This window comes from Lupinus angustifolius, chromosome LG14 (genome assembly GCF_001865875.1).
Source record: "Lupinus angustifolius cultivar Tanjil chromosome LG14, LupAngTanjil_v1.0, whole genome shotgun sequence".
Lineage (NCBI taxonomy): Eukaryota > Viridiplantae > Streptophyta > Magnoliopsida > Fabales > Fabaceae > Lupinus > Lupinus angustifolius.
Window position 1 is genome coordinate 5,823,620 of NC_032022.1, and position 23,585 is coordinate 5,847,204.

The 23,585-nt window shown below is 30.7% G+C and overlaps 2 protein-coding genes across 3 annotated transcripts; one reads left to right on the plus strand and one right to left on the minus strand.

Annotated features, from left to right (window-relative positions):
* Window positions 1,407-6,106, plus strand: LOC109326071 (protein XAP5 CIRCADIAN TIMEKEEPER). 2 transcript variants are annotated; one of them, XM_019558722.1, is made up of 12 exons: window positions 1,407-1,664; window positions 1,960-2,025; window positions 2,592-2,656; window positions 2,916-3,028; window positions 3,303-3,384; window positions 3,500-3,576; window positions 3,728-3,789; window positions 3,883-4,014; window positions 4,154-4,207; window positions 5,348-5,413; window positions 5,576-5,650; window positions 5,867-6,106. In XM_019558722.1, the coding sequence occupies exons 1-12, from the start codon at window positions 1,494-1,496 to the stop codon at window positions 5,915-5,917; spliced, it is 1,014 nt and encodes a 337-aa protein (XP_019414267.1). In that variant the 5' UTR covers window positions 1,407-1,493; the 3' UTR covers window positions 5,918-6,106. The 2 variants fall into 2 exon arrangements, with proteins under 2 accessions (XP_019414267.1, XP_019414268.1); XM_019558723.1 differs by having other exon boundaries at window positions 3,306-3,384.
* Window positions 10,346-12,511, minus strand: LOC109326090 (probable histone H2A variant 3). Its single transcript, XM_019558749.1, has 2 exons — window positions 12,293-12,511; window positions 10,346-10,799 (listed from the first exon to the last, which is right to left on the minus strand). Exons 1-2 carry the CDS (start codon window positions 12,398-12,400, stop codon window positions 10,503-10,505), a joined length of 405 nt encoding a protein of 134 aa, XP_019414294.1. The 5' UTR covers window positions 12,401-12,511; the 3' UTR covers window positions 10,346-10,502.

Sequence of the window (23,585 nt, forward strand, 5' to 3'; positions counted from 1 at the left end):
TAAAAATAATTATTTTTATGAAATAAATTAAATATCAGTCGGTCTCCTTATTAATTCTACTATCATAGTTCCAATTCAAGAATAAAGCTCTAGAGTGGGTACCTTTTCACTTGACATATTGAGTATAGAAACTATAATTCATGAAACAATATATTGTAAGTAACATAACAAAACAAAGAATAAACTCTTCACTATTTTTTATTATATTTAGTTGTTCCATAAAGGCAATTTATATCTTTTGAGAAAATAATAATTCATTAAAAAAGAAAAATCTACAAACAAAATAACATATGCACAGAGGAAAAACTAACACGCGTATAATGCTATAAGGGAGACAACTCACTTCTGGAGTGCGAACGAATCTATAAAATAAAAAACCAATGAAAAATTATTAAGAACGTATCGATAAAATAAAAACATATCTAAAAAATATGAACATATATACAAAATAAGAACATTTCTACATAATAAACAAAAAAACAATGAAGAAGAGAAAGAGAAATTATTGAAGAGAAGAAGAGTGAAAGAGTGATGAAATGAATGAGTGAAAAGTAGAAAGATAGGAGTGATGAAACATAAGAGGAAAATATGAAAGAGAAGAAGACTCACTTCATCTTTGGAGAGTAAAAAGTCATCCGGATTTTAAATCTCTTCATTGAGAAAATAGTGATTCTTTTGAAAGAAAAATCTATAAACACAATAAGTTATGCACATACAGAAAAAACTAACATGCATAAATGTTTCAAGGGAGATAACTCACTCTTAGAATAAGGAAGACATCTACAAAATAAATGAAAAATAAAGGAGAGAAAAGTAGATAGAGGAAAAGATTTGAATGTTATAAATAGATATTTTTTTTCTTGTGTGTGATGTTATATATTAAACACAAGTGAGACATTTTAAGCGTAATTTTTTGCATAAGATAATGACATGTGTCCCTAGCTGTTAAAGTTCCATCTCAAAACCAATTGGCGATGTGAGACTTACTTTCCAACATGTCCCTCCACATAAGCCTGTTGCACCAAGCAAAGAGTTACCTTTGACCCATAACTAAAGGGCATCTTTTGGCCCATAACAACCAAAAAGAAGTTGGACTCTGGCTTTGATACCATGTTAAGGTTCCATCTCAAAACCAATTAGCAATGAGAGGAGTAGCCCAACAAGTATTTAAATCATTCCCGAAATAATGAGGTATGCGATGTAGGACTTACTTCCCAATACTATCTAACATGGTAAGAATTTTTTTTTGTTTATTATTATTATTATATATATAGGTAATAGATAAGGATGGTGTACATAGCAGCAAACACATATGAAACGGAAACCTTTTGGGCTACTTGAGGGGCCCTTAATGAATATGCAGCAGCCCATAAACAAGTTTTACATAATAAACTCATCAACAGACATCACCCTAAGCAAAATAACTTTGCAAAGTTGGGTGGAGATTTGAACAGAGGAGAGGGTTCTGATTACAAAACAAGTTCATCATCATCATGTCGGGTATGGGAGACGGATATGTCGGCACCGCCCAAGACGCGGTGAGGATACGGCGGTTGGAGAAGCAGAGAGAAGCTGAACGCCGCAAAATCCAAGAACTCAAAACCAAGTCTGTCTCCGAAAACGGCCAGCCTGGTCTTCTTCAATTCGGTTCCAGCACTTCTGAGGTCACATCCTTTATTATTCAGATTCCAAACCCTTATTCAATTTCTCTTAAATTTAAATTTCGGAAGGGATCCCATTAAAAAAACCTGCTTCACATTTTAGCCATTCATTCTATGAAATTCTAATGGTTGAAATTTACTCAGTAATTTAAATCATAAAATGGATAGCTAAGATGTTGAATATGTTTTTTTAACTTACTTTCGGCCTCTTCTGGAAGTAAGTGAATCTCACCCCTTTCAATTTTATATCTATATTTTATTTTATTTATTTTTATTAATACTCTTATTATTGTTTCAGATTCTAGAGACTGCCTTCAAGAAGGAAACTGTGGGTCTCGTCACCAGAGAGGAGTATGTAGAGAAGGTAAAAAATATATGCATCCATAACATGTGTCATTTTTTTTACTGTTATGCCCATAGTTTTAAGTTTTTAATTAGGTTTGGATTGTTGCAACTCTGGAAAAATGATTGCAGTTGCGATGATGTTGCGATGATGTTGCGAAAGTTACCGAAAATATGACCGAGGTTTAAAACCTTAGTTATAATTAACATTTTTGTTCTGCTTTGTATTGAAATATGCTGCAAATTTATAGATAATTCTATCCTATAGGTATAGCATCAGAAGTTGGAGCGTTTTCATAGTAGCTTTCTAGCTGCTTGTATAATACAATGGCTTGTATCTTCGAGAAATAGGAATTATGTAGAAGATTATAGAAATATGTGAATTGCCATAATATGATGGAGGTATATTGTTCGAGCTGATACTGTGTTACACTCTTCAACCACCAGAAATTGCTTTTCCAATTGTTATGCCATCTAATATATATTTTTTTCATCCGTGATTTTTCTCCTCTTATGTCCAACTATTGTTTCTATTGTCCTCTAAAACCAACACTTTGGTACTAAATGACATGTTGTATGTTTGTGTAGAGGGTTAATATTAAGACCAAAATAGAAGAGGAAGAGAAGGAGAAGCTTCAGAAGCAACAACAAGAGTAGGTTTTCTGTTTGTTTGTGTTGCTCTTTCCCAATTAATTAGGTTTGTTTCTCTTGGTTAATCATAGAGGGTGAGCCTCGGCGCAACAGAAATTTTGCTTGCCTTGTTACCTGGAGGTCATGTGTTCAAATCCTAGCAATAGCCTATTTGCTTGTGAGGGTAAGGCTATGTACATCTAGGCTCCCCAGACTCCACTAGGTGGGAGTCTTGTGCATCGAGTCTCCCTGTCATTGTTAATCATCTCCCTCTTTGAACAGGGAAGAGGAGTTTCAATTGCAAAAGCGTAAGAAGAGGAAGATAAAGGGGAACTCTCGATTGTCATTTGCTGAGGATATTGAGAATGATGGTGAAGAGGAGGAAGAACAAGATAGTAAGCAGCTTTGCCACAACACTTTACTTCTTTTGTTATCTTTCAAATCATTGTTTCGAATGATGGCTTCTGTTCATGTATTGGCACTTTTACAATGTTTCTACAGCACTGAACTGTCTTACTGCATTGTTTTCAGAAAATGACAGAACTACAAAATGTTTGGTGTTTTTGTTTTTTAGTTAGTTCCATTTTAATTATAAGTATATCCTGATAGATGAAGTATATTGATGGTTTTCATTCTTTCGAAATAACATTGAACTTTCCTCTTCCGTGGCAGAAAATATTGAAACAAATAGACTAAGGCATGGTAAACTTGGTAAAGACCCTACAGTTGAAACTAGCTTTCTACCTGACAGGTATGGAATATCTCCTTTTTCTATCTCTCTCTTGCCCCTTCCTCCAATACCCCTGTCCTTTCTTTATTATTTGCTTCCCTAACGTTCGGGCATAGGAGTGCCGAGGATTCTGTAGTGAGCGAGAGGCTGAGGAGGAAGCTGAGCGTGAAAGACTGCGGAAACAATGGCTTCGTGAACAGGAGCAAATTCGAAGTAAGTCTGCTGACTAGTTTATATTTTTTCTATTGTATTTAAACTCTATTTAATAAAAAATGGTAAAAGGTTAAGAAGTGTAGCTTATGATGATGCATAAATGCTAATAACAATAAAATAATTGACATGTGGTGTTGTTCCCGTGTTTCAGATGAGCCTCTTCAAATCACGTACAGCTACTGGGATGGAACTGGCCACAGGCGTGTGATCCAGGCAAGTGAAGGCAACAAATTTCTAAACAACAAGTATGCATTTTTATATAATAATTGTATATCAAATACTGAACTATTTCATGATATGATTCAGGTACGCAAGGGTGACAGTATAGGAGAGTTTCTCAGAGCAGTCCAACAGCAACTGGCTCCTGAGTTCCGAGAGATTCGAACTACATCAGTTGAAAATATGCTATATGTGAAAGAAGATCTTATCATTCCTCATGTAAGAGCATGCAATCAGTGTAATTTATTTCACAAATCCAGTGAATATATTGCCATCTGATTTAAACTGTACTGAAAAAACATCTTTTAAATGAAGTATATCTGCTAATTTATCTTATCTGTTTCATTGTTTATTTCAGCAACACAGTTTCTATGAGCTAATTGTGAATAAAGCTAGAGGCAAGAGTGGACCGGTATATTCCTTTCCTTTTACTTCCATTTATTTTTAAATTTCTTCCCTTTTAGAAGGTGTTTCTCTAAGGGTTAGTTTGGGAGTTGGATTTTGGAGGGGAGGGGAAGGAAGGGAAAGGGAAATCGTGGAAGTCATCTCACAAGTGTATTTCATGGCTCCTGAGCCTTTCATTTCCCTTCCTCCCCCTCCAAAATCTAACTCCCAAACTAACCTTAAGTGGTTTTCTTAAATTGATGAATGATGATTGTAGTATTTCATATTTGCTGTGAGGGCCAATCTCATCCTTTTTCTCTCTCTCTAGAACAAGGGAAAGGTACATTCAAAAGTATGTATAATAAGAATAGAACATATAATAAAAGAAACTATGTGGAGGATGGAGAATAGGTTCTTAGCTGCAGACTGAAGGAGGAAAATAAGCAAAAATAAATAAAAATATAACAGTGACAAATCATATGTATTGGAGGAAGTTACAATGCAAAGCTGAGATTTGTACAAGTGCATACTAAACTAATACACCTACTTTGTTGTCTTTATTTTTTTTATTGGGAGAGGTTGCTTAATGGTGTAACTTATTCAAATTACAAACCATGCAAAGCAGAATTAAATTCCTAATTTTTACATTGTATGATTATTTGTGCTGCCTTCAAGTTATAATTGTTACTGATGAGGATGATTAAGTATGCTAGGTTTAATTATTTCTTTAATTTTTTTCTTTTCATGAATATATTTCCTGTCTTAATTTCAAATCATAATTTCCATTAATGTAGAATGAATTTACTTACCCTCCATTAAAGTTGGATACTCTTGTTTTCTTAATAGGTGTAAGTTGAGTCTTTTTCTTCTTGTTTGGGTGGGATTAAATTGATTCTACGGAAAAAAATTATACAAAACTTAGCAGAACTTTTTTTTGAATTTTATTTGGTTTTCCCTTCCTTGTAATAACTGCTGGTGTTTGCTTAGTAATTATCATGCTTTGATAATTAATGTTGCTTATATTATTTATGTGAGTGCTTCTTCAAACTTGCATTCCATCCATATTATGTCAGCCTTAAATATCATTTGCATATGAATTCGAATGTGTTTCCCAGTTATCCTGTAATAATTCGCAGTATCAATGTTGCTCATTTTTCTGTATATACAGCTTTTTCATTTTGATGTTCATGAGGATGTCCGAACAACTGCTGATGCCACTATTGAGAAGGATGAGGTACAATTCTATAACTAACCATTACTGCAACTGTTTTGAAATTTAATTTTATAGTGCAGTGAAAACTAGACATATGCACATTTGTCCTTGCTTGTTCTTGTAAACTTGTCTTTAGATTCTTGCTTAATTATCTCACTCCGTTGTTCTTATCCCAACCAACAGTCTCATGCGGGGAAGGTCGTAGAAAGGCACTGGTATGAAAAGAACAAACATATATTTCCAGCTTCAAGATGGGAGGTACTTTTTCTTGTGTATAGTTCATGTGCTAGTTTTCTTTGTCTTCTGCCTTTTTGGCTGAAGCATTCATGTGTTTGATAAATCTCCATTAGAATAGGATCCTATGAACAGAGATATTTAATTGTAATGTTCTGGCTAGGTTAAAGTGTTTATATATGTGTAGGACCTTCTTACTTAGCTTCTGATTTTGATTACCATATTTATCTACTATTGCAGATATATGATCCCACAAGGAAATGGGAACGTTATACCATCCATGGAGATTGATTTGTGACTGCCACAAAACTTTCCTTTGCATTTGTTGCCTTAGATTATGATGTTATTAATATATTAATGGACGAGAATATTGCAAATTCTGTTTCATTTATTGTTGAAATGATACTACATTATTTTGAAGTGTGAAGACTTGATGTGTATTTCACATTGTTATCAATTATGTGGTGCTATAATGTTAGAACAAAGATGGACGGCAATTAAAACCGAACCTTTGAGTACTCATTTGAATGTTAATTTGGTGCTATAATGTTAATTTGGGTTTGGGTTCAGGGTTGGGTAAGCACAAACTCGACACTGACCTGCTGTCACCATTCCTTAGGGTGAGTTAAGGTACAATAGTACGATTGTTGCTTATTGACTAAGAGGGTATAGGTTCAAATCTTGAAAATAGTTTTTCTGCTTATAGGGTGGCACTATGGCAGCAACATAGGAGTATGGTGGCACTACATTTATTATCCCTAGACCCTACTAGGTTGGAGTCTCATTGGAGCCGTTTTTTATAATATTGGAGTATGGTGGCACTATATCTTGTGTTTGCACCTAGCTTTGATCTCTATTGACAGGATAAATACATAATATAATGTCTATAAACTGTTAGTATAAAGATTTATATACATTCAGTGTGTCATACACTATTAGTACATACTTTTTTTTCCCTCTTGTAAATATATGTTGTTCACCTATGTTTGAAAAATTAAGGTTTGGTCACAGCTTTTGTCATATTATTTAAAGATGTAATGATCATTTGCATACTAATTAGACTGCGATTTTAGCCTTTACCATTTCACTGACCTTGGTTAAGATAAGTCTACAATCTTCACCCATTGAGTTAGGCCTAGTACTCTAAGATGGTATAGAACCTGACTCTCTCGCTGGGTAGGCCACACGTAGATGTCCAGTATTGGGCGTGAAAAAGTGTTCAAATAAGTCTCACGTTCAAATAAGCTGAGATTATAATGTATGGCGCAATTGATGAACTATTTGCTAAGACATATGTAAAGCCTAAAGACATTGGGATTCTTATTGTGAATTGTAGTATTCACAACCTAGGTGGGATGGGATGGTGTGCAGGGCTGACCGATCAAAGCTTGTTTCGAATTGTCTATTCCATATGGGATGAAACCTTATATTCCAGATTTCAAGCTAGCTTTTTGAATATTTTTGTATCCATGCTGGAGGAAGAGGTGTTCTGGATTTGCTTAAATAGTGTTAGTGTGTTATCTAACATTCCAATCTCTTCCCTGGGTATGATCTTAATGGTAAATCCAATTCTTCCCTGTATTGAGAAAAATGTCTAAGCATTCTTAGTTAATTAATTATGAGAATAAAACATCTCCTTATATAATGAGATAAATAATCTCATTCAACCACTAAAATCATGTTATTTGACTGAAGGAGATGACTTATCTTTTGGTATGATGATATACTTTATTCTAATTAATTATTTGTATATGTATCTTTACAAAACTCATGTCCTGCCAAAGTTGCTTTTCATGATGATTGTCGTCAGTCAGTTAACAGCTTGAAATTGTGGCTTACATTTGGTATCTATGTTCAGATTTCTCTATTTCCTTAGTAATGATTTCAACCCTTAAATAATTTATCTGGTAAAATGTTTGAATTAAATTTGGGTTAAAAATGTAATAATATGCATGTACTAATAGACTGTCCTTTAGCAACAGAAAAGTTTTCTCATCTAGTGGATTTTGAGCGTAGTTGCAGATTTTTCAATGGGAACCTAGCTGATTTAGTTTCTCTCATCAACACTCACATCAGTCATATGGTTATGTCTTTGTCACTGCCTAGGACTGCTCTTTGGGCCAAGGCGTGTTCTTTTTCTCGTATAACAAATGCGGTTTTGACCAAGACTTTCATGGAACCTCTTTCCCTTGGTTTCTCATTCCTCATTATTGGTCAAAGAAATGAAAGGTTTGAGTGTCATCTCACGTATACTTCATGACTCTTATGTCAATCCCTTCCCTCAATTGCCCTCTAAAAACTAACTCGCATACGGACATTTCTGGTTATATTGAAGCTATGCATAGGCACTATCATACAATCCCTGCTAGTTGAACGGTGCTGCTTGTCAAGGTAGTGATGTGGCTGGTCGTGGTGTTTGACTTCGTGGTGCTGATGGTGAATGGCTGTGTTGTGTTTATGTGTTGTGATATTGATGTGGATCATGTGACTTTTGAGCAACATTCACCTAGTATTTCTATGGCATTCATAGTTGATATAACAGGATTCTCTGCTCCTCCTCGTCTAATATATAATCTTCTCAAGTTGGGCTTATTTCCATTGTTAAGAGTCAATTTGCAGGTTCAGTTTTAAAGTGGAACAAAGAGCAATAGAAAACTTTTATTTGAACATGGTTTTTCAACTAATAAATGTTATGTTAGAACAAATGTTTTTTTATGTTAGAACAAATATTTATCTTATATGATGGTCCTACCTAACTCAAACATGATTACAATGGAAGAGGCAAAACACACTCTATACAAATCTGGACAAAAATCTGTTATTTCCAAGTCTGTCATAAATCAATCACAATATGTCATATTAGCTAAAAAAAATTTAAATATTCATGACTTTGTCTATTTTTACTTTATTGTGATTGGTTTGAGACAAGCTTAAAGACATCAAATCCACATCCTAAAAAACTAAGAAGGTCGTGTAAATTTTGTAAGGTAAATGCTAGTGAGTGTGTCAGAAAAGCAACCATATGTCAAGTACATGAACATATCTACTGTCTAATAGTTTTGTATCACTCCATGTGTAAAAAGATATGATTGACCAAAAAATTATTTAACAAATTACAATTTTAACTTACATAATTTTTTTCAACCAATCAAAATTAATGATACATGAGAATGGTATAAAAAGTAGGACAATAGATATTGTCTCCCTTAGAACACCATGAGTTAAATCAGTTGATAGAGTTGTGTGAGCACCTGACATTAAATAACTCCGCACAATTTTCTCATCTCTCCATTCCTCATTAATTATAATGTTATTTTAAAACAGTTAATCTTCCTACATCTTCTCATTTTGTAACACACCTATGAAAAACATGACCGCTTTACATTTTAATTTTTTTCCTTTTACAAAAACTATTTAGTATAATTGCCATTTCTCCTTTTTCAATAAAAAGGCTATAATTCATGAAGAATGATTTAGCACAATCCTCCCAACTTAGCTGCATTGTTAATCACCTTTTATTTTCAATGAAGAGGAACAATATCCTAGTTATGATATGGTTAATCCTAAATTAAGATTCTTAGAGATAGTACCACACTAAATTGATAACTAGATCAAGTATATCCAAGATCAACAATAGCAACTTAACCATAAATAGAATGTTCTACTGTTTAACCAAGTGCAAGTAACAAATTCACAATTAGTCTAGACAGATTTTCCATTAAACAAATCCATGATATTAAGAGTCAATTTGCAGGTTCAGTTTTAAAGTGGAACAAAGAGCAATAGAAAACTTTTATTTGAACATGGTTTTTCAACTAATAAATGTTATGTTAGAACAAATGTTTTTTTATGTTAGAACAAATATTTATCTTATATGATGGTCCTACCTAACTCAAACATGATTACAATGGAAGAGGCAAAACACACTCTATACAAATCTGGACAAAAATCTGTTATTTCCAAGTCTGTCATAAATCAATCACAATATGTCATATTAGCTAAAAAAAATTTAAATATTCATGACTTTGTCTATTTTTACTTTATTGTGATTGGTTTGAGACAAGCTTAAAGACATCAAATCCACATCCTAAAAAACTAAGAAGGTCGTGTAAATTTTGTAAGGTAAATGCTAGTGAGTGTGTCAGAAAAGCAACCATATGTCAAGTACATGAACATATCTACTGTCTAATAGTTTTGTATCACTCCATGTGTAAAAAGATATGATTGACCAAAAAATTATTTAACAAATTACAATTTTAACTTACATAATTTTTTTCAACCAATCAAAATTAATGATACATGAGAATGGTATAAAAAGTAGGACAATAGATATTGTCTCCCTTAGAACACCATGAGTTAAATCAGTTGATAGAGTTGTGTGAGCACCTGACATTAAATAACTCCGCACAATTTTCTCATCTCTCCATTCCTCATTAATTATAATGTTATTTTAAAACAGTTAATCTTCCTACATCTTCTCATTTTGTAACACACCTATGAAAAACATGACCGCTTTACATTTTAATTTTTTTCCTTTTACAAAAACTATTTAGTATAATTGCCATTTCTCCTTTTTCAATAAAAAGGCTATAATTCATGAAGAATGATTTAGCACAATCCTCCCAACTTAGCTGCATTGTTAATCACCTTTTATTTTCAATGAAGAGGAACAATATCCTAGTTATGATATGGTTAATCCTAAATTAAGATTCTTAGAGATAGTACCACACTAAATTGATAACTAGATCAAGTATATCCAAGATCAACAATAGCAACTTAACCATAAATAGAATGTTCTACTGTTTAACCAAGTGCAAGTAACAAATTCACAATTAGTCTAGACAGATTTTCCATTAAACAAATCCATGATAGTAATCTACTCCTTGGAAGACTTGTTGATAAGAGACTTGTGAATGTGAGGAATTACACCACCTCCAGCAATTGTTCCTTTTATCAGAGTATCTAGTTCTTCATCACCCCGGATTGCAAGCTGTAAATGCCTCGGAGTAATACGTTTAACCTTGAGGTCCTTGCTAGCATTCCCGGCGAGCTCCAATACTTCAGCAGTCAGATACTCCAATATTGCAGCAGAGTAGACAGCAGCTGTAGCCCCAACCCTACCATGAGCTGTTGTCCTTGTTTTCAGTAGCCGGTGGATACGGCCAACTGGGAACTGCAGATCACATTATAAAAGAAGCTCTTGAAGACAAGAACATGGAGCATGCTAAACTTGTCTAATGTTTCATTAGCTAATGCAGATAACAAACTAGAATGTTGTACAGTATTTGAATAAAATGATTGAGGCAAGATAAAAGGTTTAGAGGGGTCTAAGTTATGTTTCAGTTTTTTCTTTCAAGAAAATTTTTAAAAAAGAAATTAACTCGAAAGGTGGTTTTGAAATTATGAGGACATCACACCAAGCTATATGTGGTTTCACCCAATAAAATATCTCAAATAAGATTGACATTATCAAAAGTCAATCAACTAGTTAGCAAGAAAGGCCTGATTTCAATGTTCAAAGCCAAAGGGTTGCATAAACAGCGCCAGAAATCACATAGGACAGCACAAAAACCAAATACAATAATACATTATCATGTCAACCTATCATCAACACAAGGCTAAATTATATGCCAACTGTTTAATTTCACAATCATGCCTACATGGCTATATGACCTAAGAATTTATAATAACTAACAATAAATGGAAATGAAAAATAAACAACAATCCAAAACCATATGTATGTAAGTTAAATAACACTGGATGGGTTTGCAAATTCTAGATAGTCACCTACCCCTTAACATTTTTCAGGTTTAATTCGGCTCGTGTACTTTTACGAAGGCTCATACCTGATGAAACCTAGATGTGACAACATGCCCATTTACTTTAGCTAAGCTTAAGATAATAATTTAAAAAGATAAATATAGTGTTGCTAATGAAAATGTGAGCGCTAGAACGCTTATGGAGGAGCTGATTATTTTCAGGAGAAGTAATTTTATTCATTACCGCCCCAACTCCTTTATAGGAGGACCTAAATTATAGGATTAAATACCTAAATTTGTCCCTAGAAGAGTAATCCCCAACCCCATTTAGTTCCAGAAAAATGAAAAATCATACAAAAATACCAAACTTTATGATCCAGAATCTCAAATATCAGTTAAATTAGTCCTTGTTCAGACAAATTTTATGAACACATCCCTACCTGGAACCATTTAACTCCGATATTTACTATAAATTGTCACCTATGGCTTGACCCTAAAGCAGAGTATTTTGCACTCATTAAGCTTCTACAATCTGCTCTATGCAGTAGGTAATAAAACTACTGAGATTTTTCTTAAAAAATCACAGTTTCTTTTCCTTATTCAAATGTCCCACACTGAATGTCAATGCACACTAAACCGTGCAGACACCTTGAACAAAATTACATTATACTGCAAACAACAATAAACCTAAAATTACAAACGAAACCCTAGATTTTACTGTAACATAAGAAAAAAGGACGGGTCAGTACATGAGACTCCCACTCATCCATCTAGTGGGATCGGGAGAGGGCAGATGTACACAATCTTATCCTCACAAACGAAGAGGTTCTATCCGTAAAACATAACAAATAAAAATAAAAATAGAGAGGGAGATCTAGAAAAAGGGGGAGAAAGAAAGAGCGAGGACCTGAAGACCGGCACGAGAAGAACGGGAAGTGGGCTTCTTCTTGTCTTTGTCTTTGTTAGCCGCAGATGTTTTGCCTGTTATCAACCCTTTTGCTCCCTTCCCCGACATCCTTTACCACCAAAACGACGTTGTATTGTAGAGAGAGAGAGAGGCTGAGTTTAGAGAGAGAAGGGCAAACGCAGGTAAAGGTGATTTGATGCTGTTTGTTGGGTCCCGTCTGCTATGTGACTTTGTCTATTTATTAATTAGCCCCATTCTCTAACCCTCCCACTTTATTCAACTTCTACCATCATTTTTAGTTTTAGTTTGTAGTATTATAACGAGTTTAAAATCTATGCACTGATATAAAGATTTTTACATTGTCAGCACATTATTCACCATTGATTTATAATATTTTTATTTAAAAATCAATACTAATAAATATATGAATGATGGGGATTTGCTGACAATGTAAATATTACTTATATTGTCAATATATGTATATTAAATCCTTATAACATATTATAATTTGTCTATGTTTGGTTAGGTTACTTAAAAACCCAATATAATAAGTTAATTATTTTATTAGGAATAAGATAGAAATATTACTTTTTATAAAGTAAGTTATAAAATTGTTATAAGATTATTTATTTCTCTTATGATTATTTTAATTTGTTTACATTTTTTAAATAATCATTTTACTATTTATCATCATATACATATATTATTACAAAGTTTCTAATTTTTATTATTTTATTATAAAAGTTAAAAAATTAAAATCAAAGACAATATAAAAATATTATCATTTAAAAACAACTTGATTCACATTTTTAATATAACATTTAGTGAAAAAGTAAATGAGAAAAGAGAATTGAGATTAATAATAAAATAGGAATTAACATTTTAATAGAAAAAATAAATCAACTCTGAAATACCATGGAAGATCTTCAATTTTAGATTTTTACCACAAAATTAAGTTATGTTTATTATATCACCTACATTTTTCCTAATGTAAATTACCAATTTATTTGATATATTAAGATTTTGAGTATATAATGTGTATTTAAAATATTGTACTCAAGTGTTAACACAATGATATATTGAAAATATTTTTAGTAAATATTTCATTCAATTTTAACGTTTTAAGTCTATTCAAATTTTTTTAGAACATTCATGAAAGACTTCTAATATAATTTTGGTATAACATATTTAAGATTGGTGTCACTTTTAGATTCATTCTTTTAAATTTTCAGATTTTTTTAGTTTTATCAATGTAAATAGTCATTATTGAAATAATAATACTGAAGCCATTTATTAATTGATTAAAATAAAGTTTTAGTGTTATTTTATTATTACTCATATAGTAAAATTATATATTTATCTGTTTAAATTGATCTTGGGAAAAGAAAAAAATTCATTCTCATTTTGCCAAAACCTCAACGCATCCTTTGTTTAGAGAAGGAGAGGGAGAAAGTTTGGTAAGTTTCTCACTTCTTCCTTATTTCAGTGTTTTTTCCCTATTTCTTTCTCTTTTTTCTCTCTCATTTTCAATTTGAGTGAATGTATAGCGAAAATGTGAGTTTTTGTTTTTTTTCTTGTGTTCCTCCTCCTTTACTTCATCTTTAAGCTTGCATGTTTATAGTTGTATCAACACTAAATTATATTATGATCATTGTATATTAATCTATCATCTATATCTATAGTTTTAAATGCTTATTATAGCGTTGTGTTGGTTAGGATTAGTTTTCCCCTTTTTACATAGCTTCTAGTTGGTTTTGAGTGAAATTAGTAGATATATATTATATATTATTTTTTTTCTACCTTATTGTGACTTAAATTTTAATGTTACATTAGTTTATATACAAAATATGATTTTTCAACCTAATTCTTATTTAGGTGTAGGTGTTGAGCAAAATACTATTTTTACGAGGTGCTTATGTTGTGAGAGCTTCTATTAATTAGTATTGGTTCTTGGATTGTGATGTTGATGTCATTAGGAGTTGGGTCAAGTGCTGGAGGAATACAAAAGGGTTAGGCAAAGCTCAAGTAGCTAACTAAAAACCCAAGGTGAGAGAGACTTTATTTTTTGTCCTTGCGGTTTTGATCTTGTGCCACAGCATGGTACGATGACCTAAAAGTTGGACGCAAAATTGCATTGAGTTTGTCTTTAGAGAATAGAGTATTTCCTCATACTAGGAAATAATTTATCTCATCCTGCTAGCAAAAGTATGACTTGTGTACTATTTTGTTTAGTTTTAGAAATATTTTCATAGAAAATGATTAAATAAGACACATGTCATATTTTTTAGGGAAAAGTTTACAAAACCTGCTTAAACTTTATGTCCTTTGCAAATAGATATCGTAAAATATTTTTCTTCCTAATTACTCCTTAAACTTTAACTATTGGTGAAATTGATCTCTATATAGTATGTACGTATAATTTAAAATAACCATTTGTTTTTTAAAACTAAATCTTGAAAATTATGTTAGTATCTCTCCTTTTCATATCCTTTTTTTATAACCAACCACTACATTAATAATTAGTACTCTCCTAAAAAGTAGAAACTACTAATAATACACCATTGTTGCAAAGTTGGAGGAAAATATGGTTGGCATAAAATTAAAGTATTGGATTTGGATTAGGATTAAAAGATAGGATATGGTATGGGGATGAAATATTTTGGTACAAATAGACTTCAGACTTATTTCTCTTCCTGTTACATGGTTGTTTTATAAGTAGTGTATGCCTTCTTATAATTTTGGTACTTTAGTGGGATGGGTCTTTATATAATCAAGGGTATTCCAATTTCATTGTTAGTAATTTAAAATTATATGTCTACTTGCAAAACCCATAAAGTTTAAGGGGGTTTTATAAATTTTCTCCTATTTTTCCCTATTTCCACTACCTCCAATGCACCTCACCACACCATAACATTTGCTATTATCCCTTGACACATTTCTTTATTCTTTATTCTTTATTCTTTATTCTTCTTCTCTTACATGTTTTTCTCTCTCATTTTATTACTAAGCATAGGAGTGAGATGTCTCTAATGATAAGGGCGTCGATGATAATTCTATTCAATCTTGTGTCTCTTATTGTTTGATCACCCTTGAAGCATCATTGTAAGTTAGTTTTCTATATCTATTTGCATCTCTTAATTTGTTTATAGAATTTTTTATTCAAAATAATTATTATTGTAATGTTGAAAATGACATGAACAGTGACGAGATGGTAGAGATGGAGAAAAAAGTAAATAATCTGTAACACTTTGGTATTTTGATTATTTCCCCTTAATTTTGTAAAGAAATCGTTGTTTATAAGTTTTGCTACCTAATCTATAGCACAATATTGATTCTATGTTTTTTTATTTTCGTTTTACCTTATGGTTCATCTATTTTGTTGTACAACATGAATCGACTATGTGAATCATATTGAGATTGATTTTTTATTTAGAAGGTAATCCACAATCATTCATTCTTCATCATCACAAATGGATAAATATAATGGAAACTCATGTTGTGATTCATCACATTTCACCTCCCCTTCACCAATAGGAATGTGGCTTTCCATTTGTTACTTCTCTTTCTTATTCATTCATTGTATTTCATTTCATAATTTAATCTTATGGTTGTCATCTTATAGTAATATTGATAATAACTTGATTGATTATGAACTTAAATGCTATGATTATATTTAATTTAATATTTAAAATAATTTTGATAATGATTGTGTAACGATATGTGAGTATTAATGTAATATTTATGAGCAAAATTTGATTTCATACATTACAATTTAAATATGAATAAATGGACGATAACTCAACTTGATTTTAGGAAATTTGCAAGTAAGAATTAATGCATCATTGAAGATTTGGAACAAATAAAAAATAATTGAGATTATTTTGTGTTGAACAATAGGAAGGTGGTTTTACACTCGTTCTTTCCCTTTCTTATTCATTCATTGTGTTTTATTCCATAATTTAATATTATGGTTTCGTTTGTCGTCTTATAGTAATAATGGTAATAATTTGATTGATTATGGACTTAAATTATATGATTATCTTTAAGTTAAAATGATTATATTTCAGTTAATATTTGAAATAGTTTTGATAATAATTGTGTAATGATACGTGATTATTAAGGTAATATTTATTAGCAAAATTCGATTTCATTCATTGCAATTTAAATGTGAATAAATGAACAATAACTCAATTTGATTATAAGAAATTTGTAAGTGGGGATTAATACATCAGTTAAGATTTGGAACAAATAAAAAATAATTGGGATCATTTTATTTATTTTTCTCACTTTTTTTTATCTGCAATAAAAAATTTATTAATTTATTTGTCTCACTTAAATGTGTAAATATGTTCACCTGCATTTTTAATTATGTGAATGCATCGGTAACATGTGCACTCTTTCATTTCATAATTTAATCTTATGTTTGTCATTTGTCGTCTTATATTAATATTGATAATAATTTAATTGATTAATGACTTAAATGCTACGATTATATTTCAGTTAAAATTTGAAATAATTTTGATAATAATTGTGCAACGATACATCAACATTAATATCATATTTATGAGCATAATTCGATTTCATTCATTCTTCTTAACTCTTCTCTCATCATTTTTATCAGTTGTATCTTAAATTGTCTAAATTCTCACATCTCATTCACTCTTCTTAAATGTAAGATTTAAAATATATATATAATCTTAAATAAAAGACACATACATAAATTACATTTTCAAGGAATATGAATCACATGACATGATCACATGATCAATAAATGATAATATTTGTAACCCTTACTTTTCTTTTGTCATATATGGATGACTCATTAAACTGAAATTATGGCAGTTATTTATGTGTGAAAGAAATATATATATATATATATATATATATATATATAATATTTATAATAATTTTAAAAAAATGTTATAGATAATATTATTTATAAGATGGAAAGATAGAAATGAACTAAAAGATTACTATATTATTTTTTTAAGTTGTTACATTATATGCAGAAGTTAATTACATATTAAAAAAGAGTTATACATTAAAAATATTATATTTCAAATGAAAATTTTAATAAATAAATCATATATAAGGTGATAAAATATATCATAACTATTTATAACTTATAATTGATTAAGAGAGGAATTATATTTTCAAAATAAATAAATAAATATAAAATTAAATGATAAATAAAAATGTTCTTTAAAGTGTCTTTTTCGTTAATTTTTGTTTATTTTGTAGACTTTTTTCTTATTTTATAGAACATATCTCATTTTTTATTGATTCTTTTGTCTATTTTTTTATAGATTTATTTATTTTGTAGTTACAAAAAAAATAAGAAACTAAATTATAACAAATATTATTTGCAAATCCAAAATACATGAAATATTTAAATATAGCTCCTTGAATACATTTAATTTACTTTATTTTGTTTCTTACATTTGTTATTAACATCGCAGAGATAACAATATCAGTTTACATATTTTGCTACTTTGTAACAATAATTGTGAAACTCATGATTTTTCTAACCATATATTTATTTATATCATGTGGGTTCATATTAGTATGGTAATTATAGTTTGTACTCAATTATATATTATCATACCTTACTATAATATATATGATCAATATGATATATGATTTGTCAATTTATTGGCGATTAGTATATTATCATGTATTACTATGCGACAAATTTTGTGAAGACATTGTGTCTTTACATGATAGAAAACATATCCAATGAAATTAATTCACAATTTTAGTGTTTCTATCTATTTCATTTTATTTTAACAAATTATTACACAATATTACTAATATATATTTAATAATGTTGATACTTATGTGCTTCTAAATATTCGTCAAAATCAATCTGTCTCATGCGAATGTTTGAGTAATATTTGTATTCTTAACCATATGAATGCACGGGTAACATGAGTGTTCTTAACCATGTGAATACACTAGTAACATGTGTGTTTCTTAATCATGAGAATGTACTTTTAACATGTGTGCTCTTAACCATGTGAATGCACAAGTAACATATGTTTTCTTAACCATGTGAGTGAATGCATGAATAACATGTGTGTTATTAACCATTAGAATGCACGAGTAACATGTGTGTTATTAACCATTAGAATGCACAGTTAATATTTGTGTTATTAACCATACGAATACATAGATAACATGTTTGTTCTTAACCATATGGCAAAAAGTTATTGCCTCATGCAAATTCACAGGTAACTTATTAGTTAATGTATAAGACTCAATATTTAGAACTTTACTGTTATTAAGTGTATGATTGGTAATGGGTGTGTTTGGTAGAATTTTGTAATTAATGATACTTGTCTTGGTTTATAGTTGGTATAGTGGTAACAAAATAAGTGATGTTGATGATTATATATACGTACACATGTACATAAAAATGTAATTTAAATGTAGTTATGGTACATGAGTATAAATAAGTTTGACATACATTTGTCATTGTATTAGATGAAGGTTGTGATGGAAAGGAAAGATTCGGGATAAAAATATATTGGGAAATGAGTATGAGTGGTTAATGGTGGTGATTTATTATGAAAATCTTGAGAGTTACTTGGGTAGAATAGTCTAGCGACGATCTGTGATGATCCCAGATAGATTAGGATAGCTCTACTTAACCAAGTGATTCTGACACCCTTCTAAATTATCTAGATTACTGAGAGAGCTCCTATTACGAGAGTCACCTACTTAGATAGGTATACTTGATGATTCATATTAAATTGTATATGATATCTTGTACTCACAGTCGCTTTCTGAAAGGAGGTGAATTGAAAATCATATTAAATCGTATATAATGTCTTGTACTCCCGGTTACTTTCTGAAAGGAACTAAATTGAAAATTGAAAAGTAAAAGGTTGAATATGGATCTACATGCTTGTATTTAACATTGAACTAGTTGGAATACATCTTGTAATTCATGCATCATGTTCATGAAAATGAGTTCCATGTTTGGGAAATCTTATGTTGTATGTTTATTTTTTGTTATGATTTTTTTTATGTTATGGAGCTTATATTACATATAATTCCACATATTATGCCTTAAAAATATAACTTTCTCTTTTTGTTTAGTGCATGTGTTATGATCATAAAAACAACAGACAATACTTCTCCCTAAGAGAGAGTAGAGGATCATGTTCCCATTAGTTTGGGAAAATGATATTGATGTGGGATTGTATTTTGGATGGTTGATGAATCAGTTATTTCATGTGTGATATTTTTTTTGCAATGTGATTACCTATTGTAATGATGAAATTAACATTTGATACTTTTGATAGGAGAACAAGTTTTATTTTGAGATACGTAATTTCTTTCTATGTTTGTAACTAAAACCAACTATGTACTGCATTTCTATAAATTATTTCGACTCATAGTTATTATATAGTTGTTTTAGATAATACATGTTATCTATGAATTTTAGTTGTGATATTTTGATGGATATTAAGACAAGTGTTTTTATTATGGTTGCTTTAGAATGACAAGTGTTTTTATTATAGTTGCTTCATAAATTCTATTCAGTGTGAATATTTTAATAATTATCAGTCTCTAACCAAAACAATGACTCAAAGGACATAACAATATATTTTTAAACATTCATCAATTCGACTTCACTCTCTAGGATTATTTAAACAAAAAAAAATGATTTTCAAAAATTAATTGTGTTTATTTTACGACTAAATATAAATATTCTATTGTTAATATTTTCTTATTCTAAAGCGACATAATAAAAATATTTGTCATGATATCTACCAAAATGTAATGACTAAAAGTAATAGATAACATGCATTACCTAAAACTACATAATAATTATGAGCCAAGAAGATTTATAGAAATCTAGTTCCTAATTAGATTTAGTTACAGACATGGAAAGAACTTGAAGTATCTCAAAGTAAAATTTGTGTTCCTATCATAATAATAGAGGTTAATTTTATCATTATAATAAGTTAACTACAATACATAAGAAATATCATACATGAAGAATCCTTCACCAACCAATCCAAAATATCATTCTATCAAGATCAATATCATATCCTTAGCTAATGGAAACCTGATCCTCTACCCTCTCTTGAGGAGGAGTGATGTCTGCTATCTATATGATAATAACAAATGCAAGTACATAATAGAAAGAAGAAAGAGAGAGTAAGTTATCTTTTTAAAATACAATATGTGAAATTATATGGAGTGTAAGCATGATAATACAAAGTAAACAAACAACATAATATTTCCGAACATGAAATTCATTCTCATGAACATGATGCATCAACTACACAATGTATCTCAACTAATTCAATATCAAATACAATGCATGTGATTCATATTCAATCTTCTACCTTTCAACCCAACTCTCATTATTTTTTAACTCAACTCTTTTCTGAAAACAACCGAGAGTAAGACATATAATACAAATCATCTAGTGCATCTCGTACCAGAAGTTCTTTCACCAATATAGATAACTCAAAGCGTGTGAGAGTCACTTGGTTAAACATGGCTATCCTCATCTATAGGGGATCAACTTGAATCGTCATTAGACTATCCTACCCAAGCAACCCTCAAGGTTTTGAAGATGAATCACCATCATTAATCAATGAAGTCAACGAATATAAGTCCATGGGCCATCATTGGACTATCCTACCCTAGTAGCTTAGTGGTAGCGACTCGATGGAATCAAAGATAAGTCATTGATGTCATGAGTTTGAGTCGTAGAGACTTCCTCTTGGGGAATAAAATATTGCAAATAGTATCTAAGCTTGAATATGTTTTCTCAGTAAACTCATGAGCCTATGGGGTATCATGTCAAGGCTAATGTGTTAAATTTAAAATCTAGGAATGTTGCCAAGCATGTCTGTGTTATAACTTTAAGTTTATTTTTTTAGAAAATAAGTAAAAACTACAAACTTTCATTCATATGTAACAATCACATACGGTGCGTTTATTTTAGTTTATAAAATAATATTCCTAGAAATAGTGGTTAGGTATAACATATAGATGTGTTTGTTTCAATTTATAAAAAATCCCTTGTATAAAACTTTTCTAAGAAAAATATACTCTCATGTCTCTATGCTTTCTTATTCCCATGGAATTGCTTGGGGATGTGTTCCCGCTTCTCACTAATTCTTCACATCAAGAAATGTTTAACTTGCAACACCCACATGCTTAAAAAAAGTTGGGCATTATCTCCTATTTGAGATTTGCTTTCAACTGTGACTCTTTATAGGTTGTCACACATTACGAAAAAGTCTAAATATCCACACATCTACCCCAAATCAAATTTTTTATACTAGGAGTAGGAAATAAATTAATCTATATTAATTCTAAGGTGTTACTTAATTTTCTTCTTATGATAATATGGATCAATTACTACGAAAAATATTCAAAAATGGTGGTAGACTATATAAATAAAATGTTAAATAGAATCATATTTTTTTTTATAAAATTGGGTATTTTGATAATTATATTATCTATTTCCTGGAATAAACATTATAAACAAACAAAGTTCCAAGTTATTTGCAAGAATTATAAATGTCAACCAAACATATATTTTAATATATCTGACATTCCTGATAATAGCATTCTAGAGGATATGATTCTCCAAAACAAACACCCCTTAAGTGTGATTACAATATTCTCCTTTGTCACGATATGTCACACTTAAAGCCTTCCCATCCCTTTTGCTTTTTTTTTTTGTGTGTGTGTAAATTTTGGTCCTTTTCTTTAATTATTTTTAAGACAAATTATATCATTTGTTATAGAAGTTTAAACTTTTTTTGTCACATCGAATGGGCTATGGCCTAGAAGAAAAGAAAATAACTACACAATTACTCATCGGAACAAACAAGCCCTTGATTAGCTTGAAGGATACATGGATCATAATGTGAATGATGATGGCTAGAAGTGAGATTCTTAATGATTAGAGTAAATTACACTGACACCCCCTGAGTTTTAGTGAAATTACATAAATCACCCCTCACTTTTTTATGGAGACACGTCCAAATAATATATGAGTCAATATTTCTTTATTATTTTTGGTTCGTTACACTATATTATAAGAGCTATTTAAACAATATTTCTTTAGAATTGTTGATGCATTTTGTAACAAAAAATAATAAAGATACATTGATTTGTATATTATTTAGACTTGTCTACACAATATATCATGTTTTGTTTAACTTAATTGCATTTATCACATTTTTTGTTTAAAAGATTACACTTATTTCTTATACAGGGTGGTCAGTGTAATGAAAGTACAAAACTAGGGGAGGTTTGTGTAAGTTTAGAAAAGTGAGAGGTAGTTTGTGTAATTTCACTAAAACTCAGGGGATGTCAGTGTAATTTACTCTAATGATTATTACCAAAGGCCAAATTAGTAAAGATAACCAGTGGCACTTTTCCCTATAAAATGAGACATGTGATCTCAATCCTTCTATATAAAAAAGTATCCTCATAGCTCTCCATACCTAACAAGAGAATGTTAGGGTCATGTACGTTGGTAATAATCATTTTGGGATCAATTTTTCGACTATGATAACTCCACCTTTGAGTAGTAAAAATTTCCAACCCATCAGAATTGTAGAAAATTCTATTATTAAGGCATTGGTAATTCCCATATATTTTTTAAAGCCATAATCCAATGGCTTGAATAATCTCTGATGCCCTCTCTCTAAGGAGAAGTATTCCAACTAATATTTATCACATCATAAGCAAGAACCTCTCCTTTGGATTTCTTCCTATGAGTATCCAAGGTGTTGTTGATGTGCCTTTGAATAATATGGACAACTCGTTTGGGTTGATTTATCTCTATTCCAAACTAACCAGCAAGAGACTATAAAACAAACTTTGTACTCAACACCAACTAACCTAAAACCTTGGCGAAAACTTTGTTTAATCTAAGAAGAACTCAATGGATTTGGATGAGTCTAGTACATAATTTAGATGTTCGGAGCATTCGGGAAATCTCTTAGATATGAACCTATTAGGAGACTTTTTTGTTTTCACTCTTTGACCCCCCACGCCCCATCAAATTATAGATCCTGATTCTTGAACGCCATCCTCGTTAGCCAAGCAAGTATAGACCAGGATGACTGCAAATTTTCCACTATGGTCAGTCCAAACCATGGCGTCTTCTCCATCAAATTGAATAAGATAGAATGAACGGGTCAGGTCGGATTCAAGTTTTAGCTCCTTAAACCTCAACCCTTCAAAATTAAGAAAATGAACCTCATTGCTGACCCTAACCTCATTTTTCCCCCAATCGAACAAATATAGA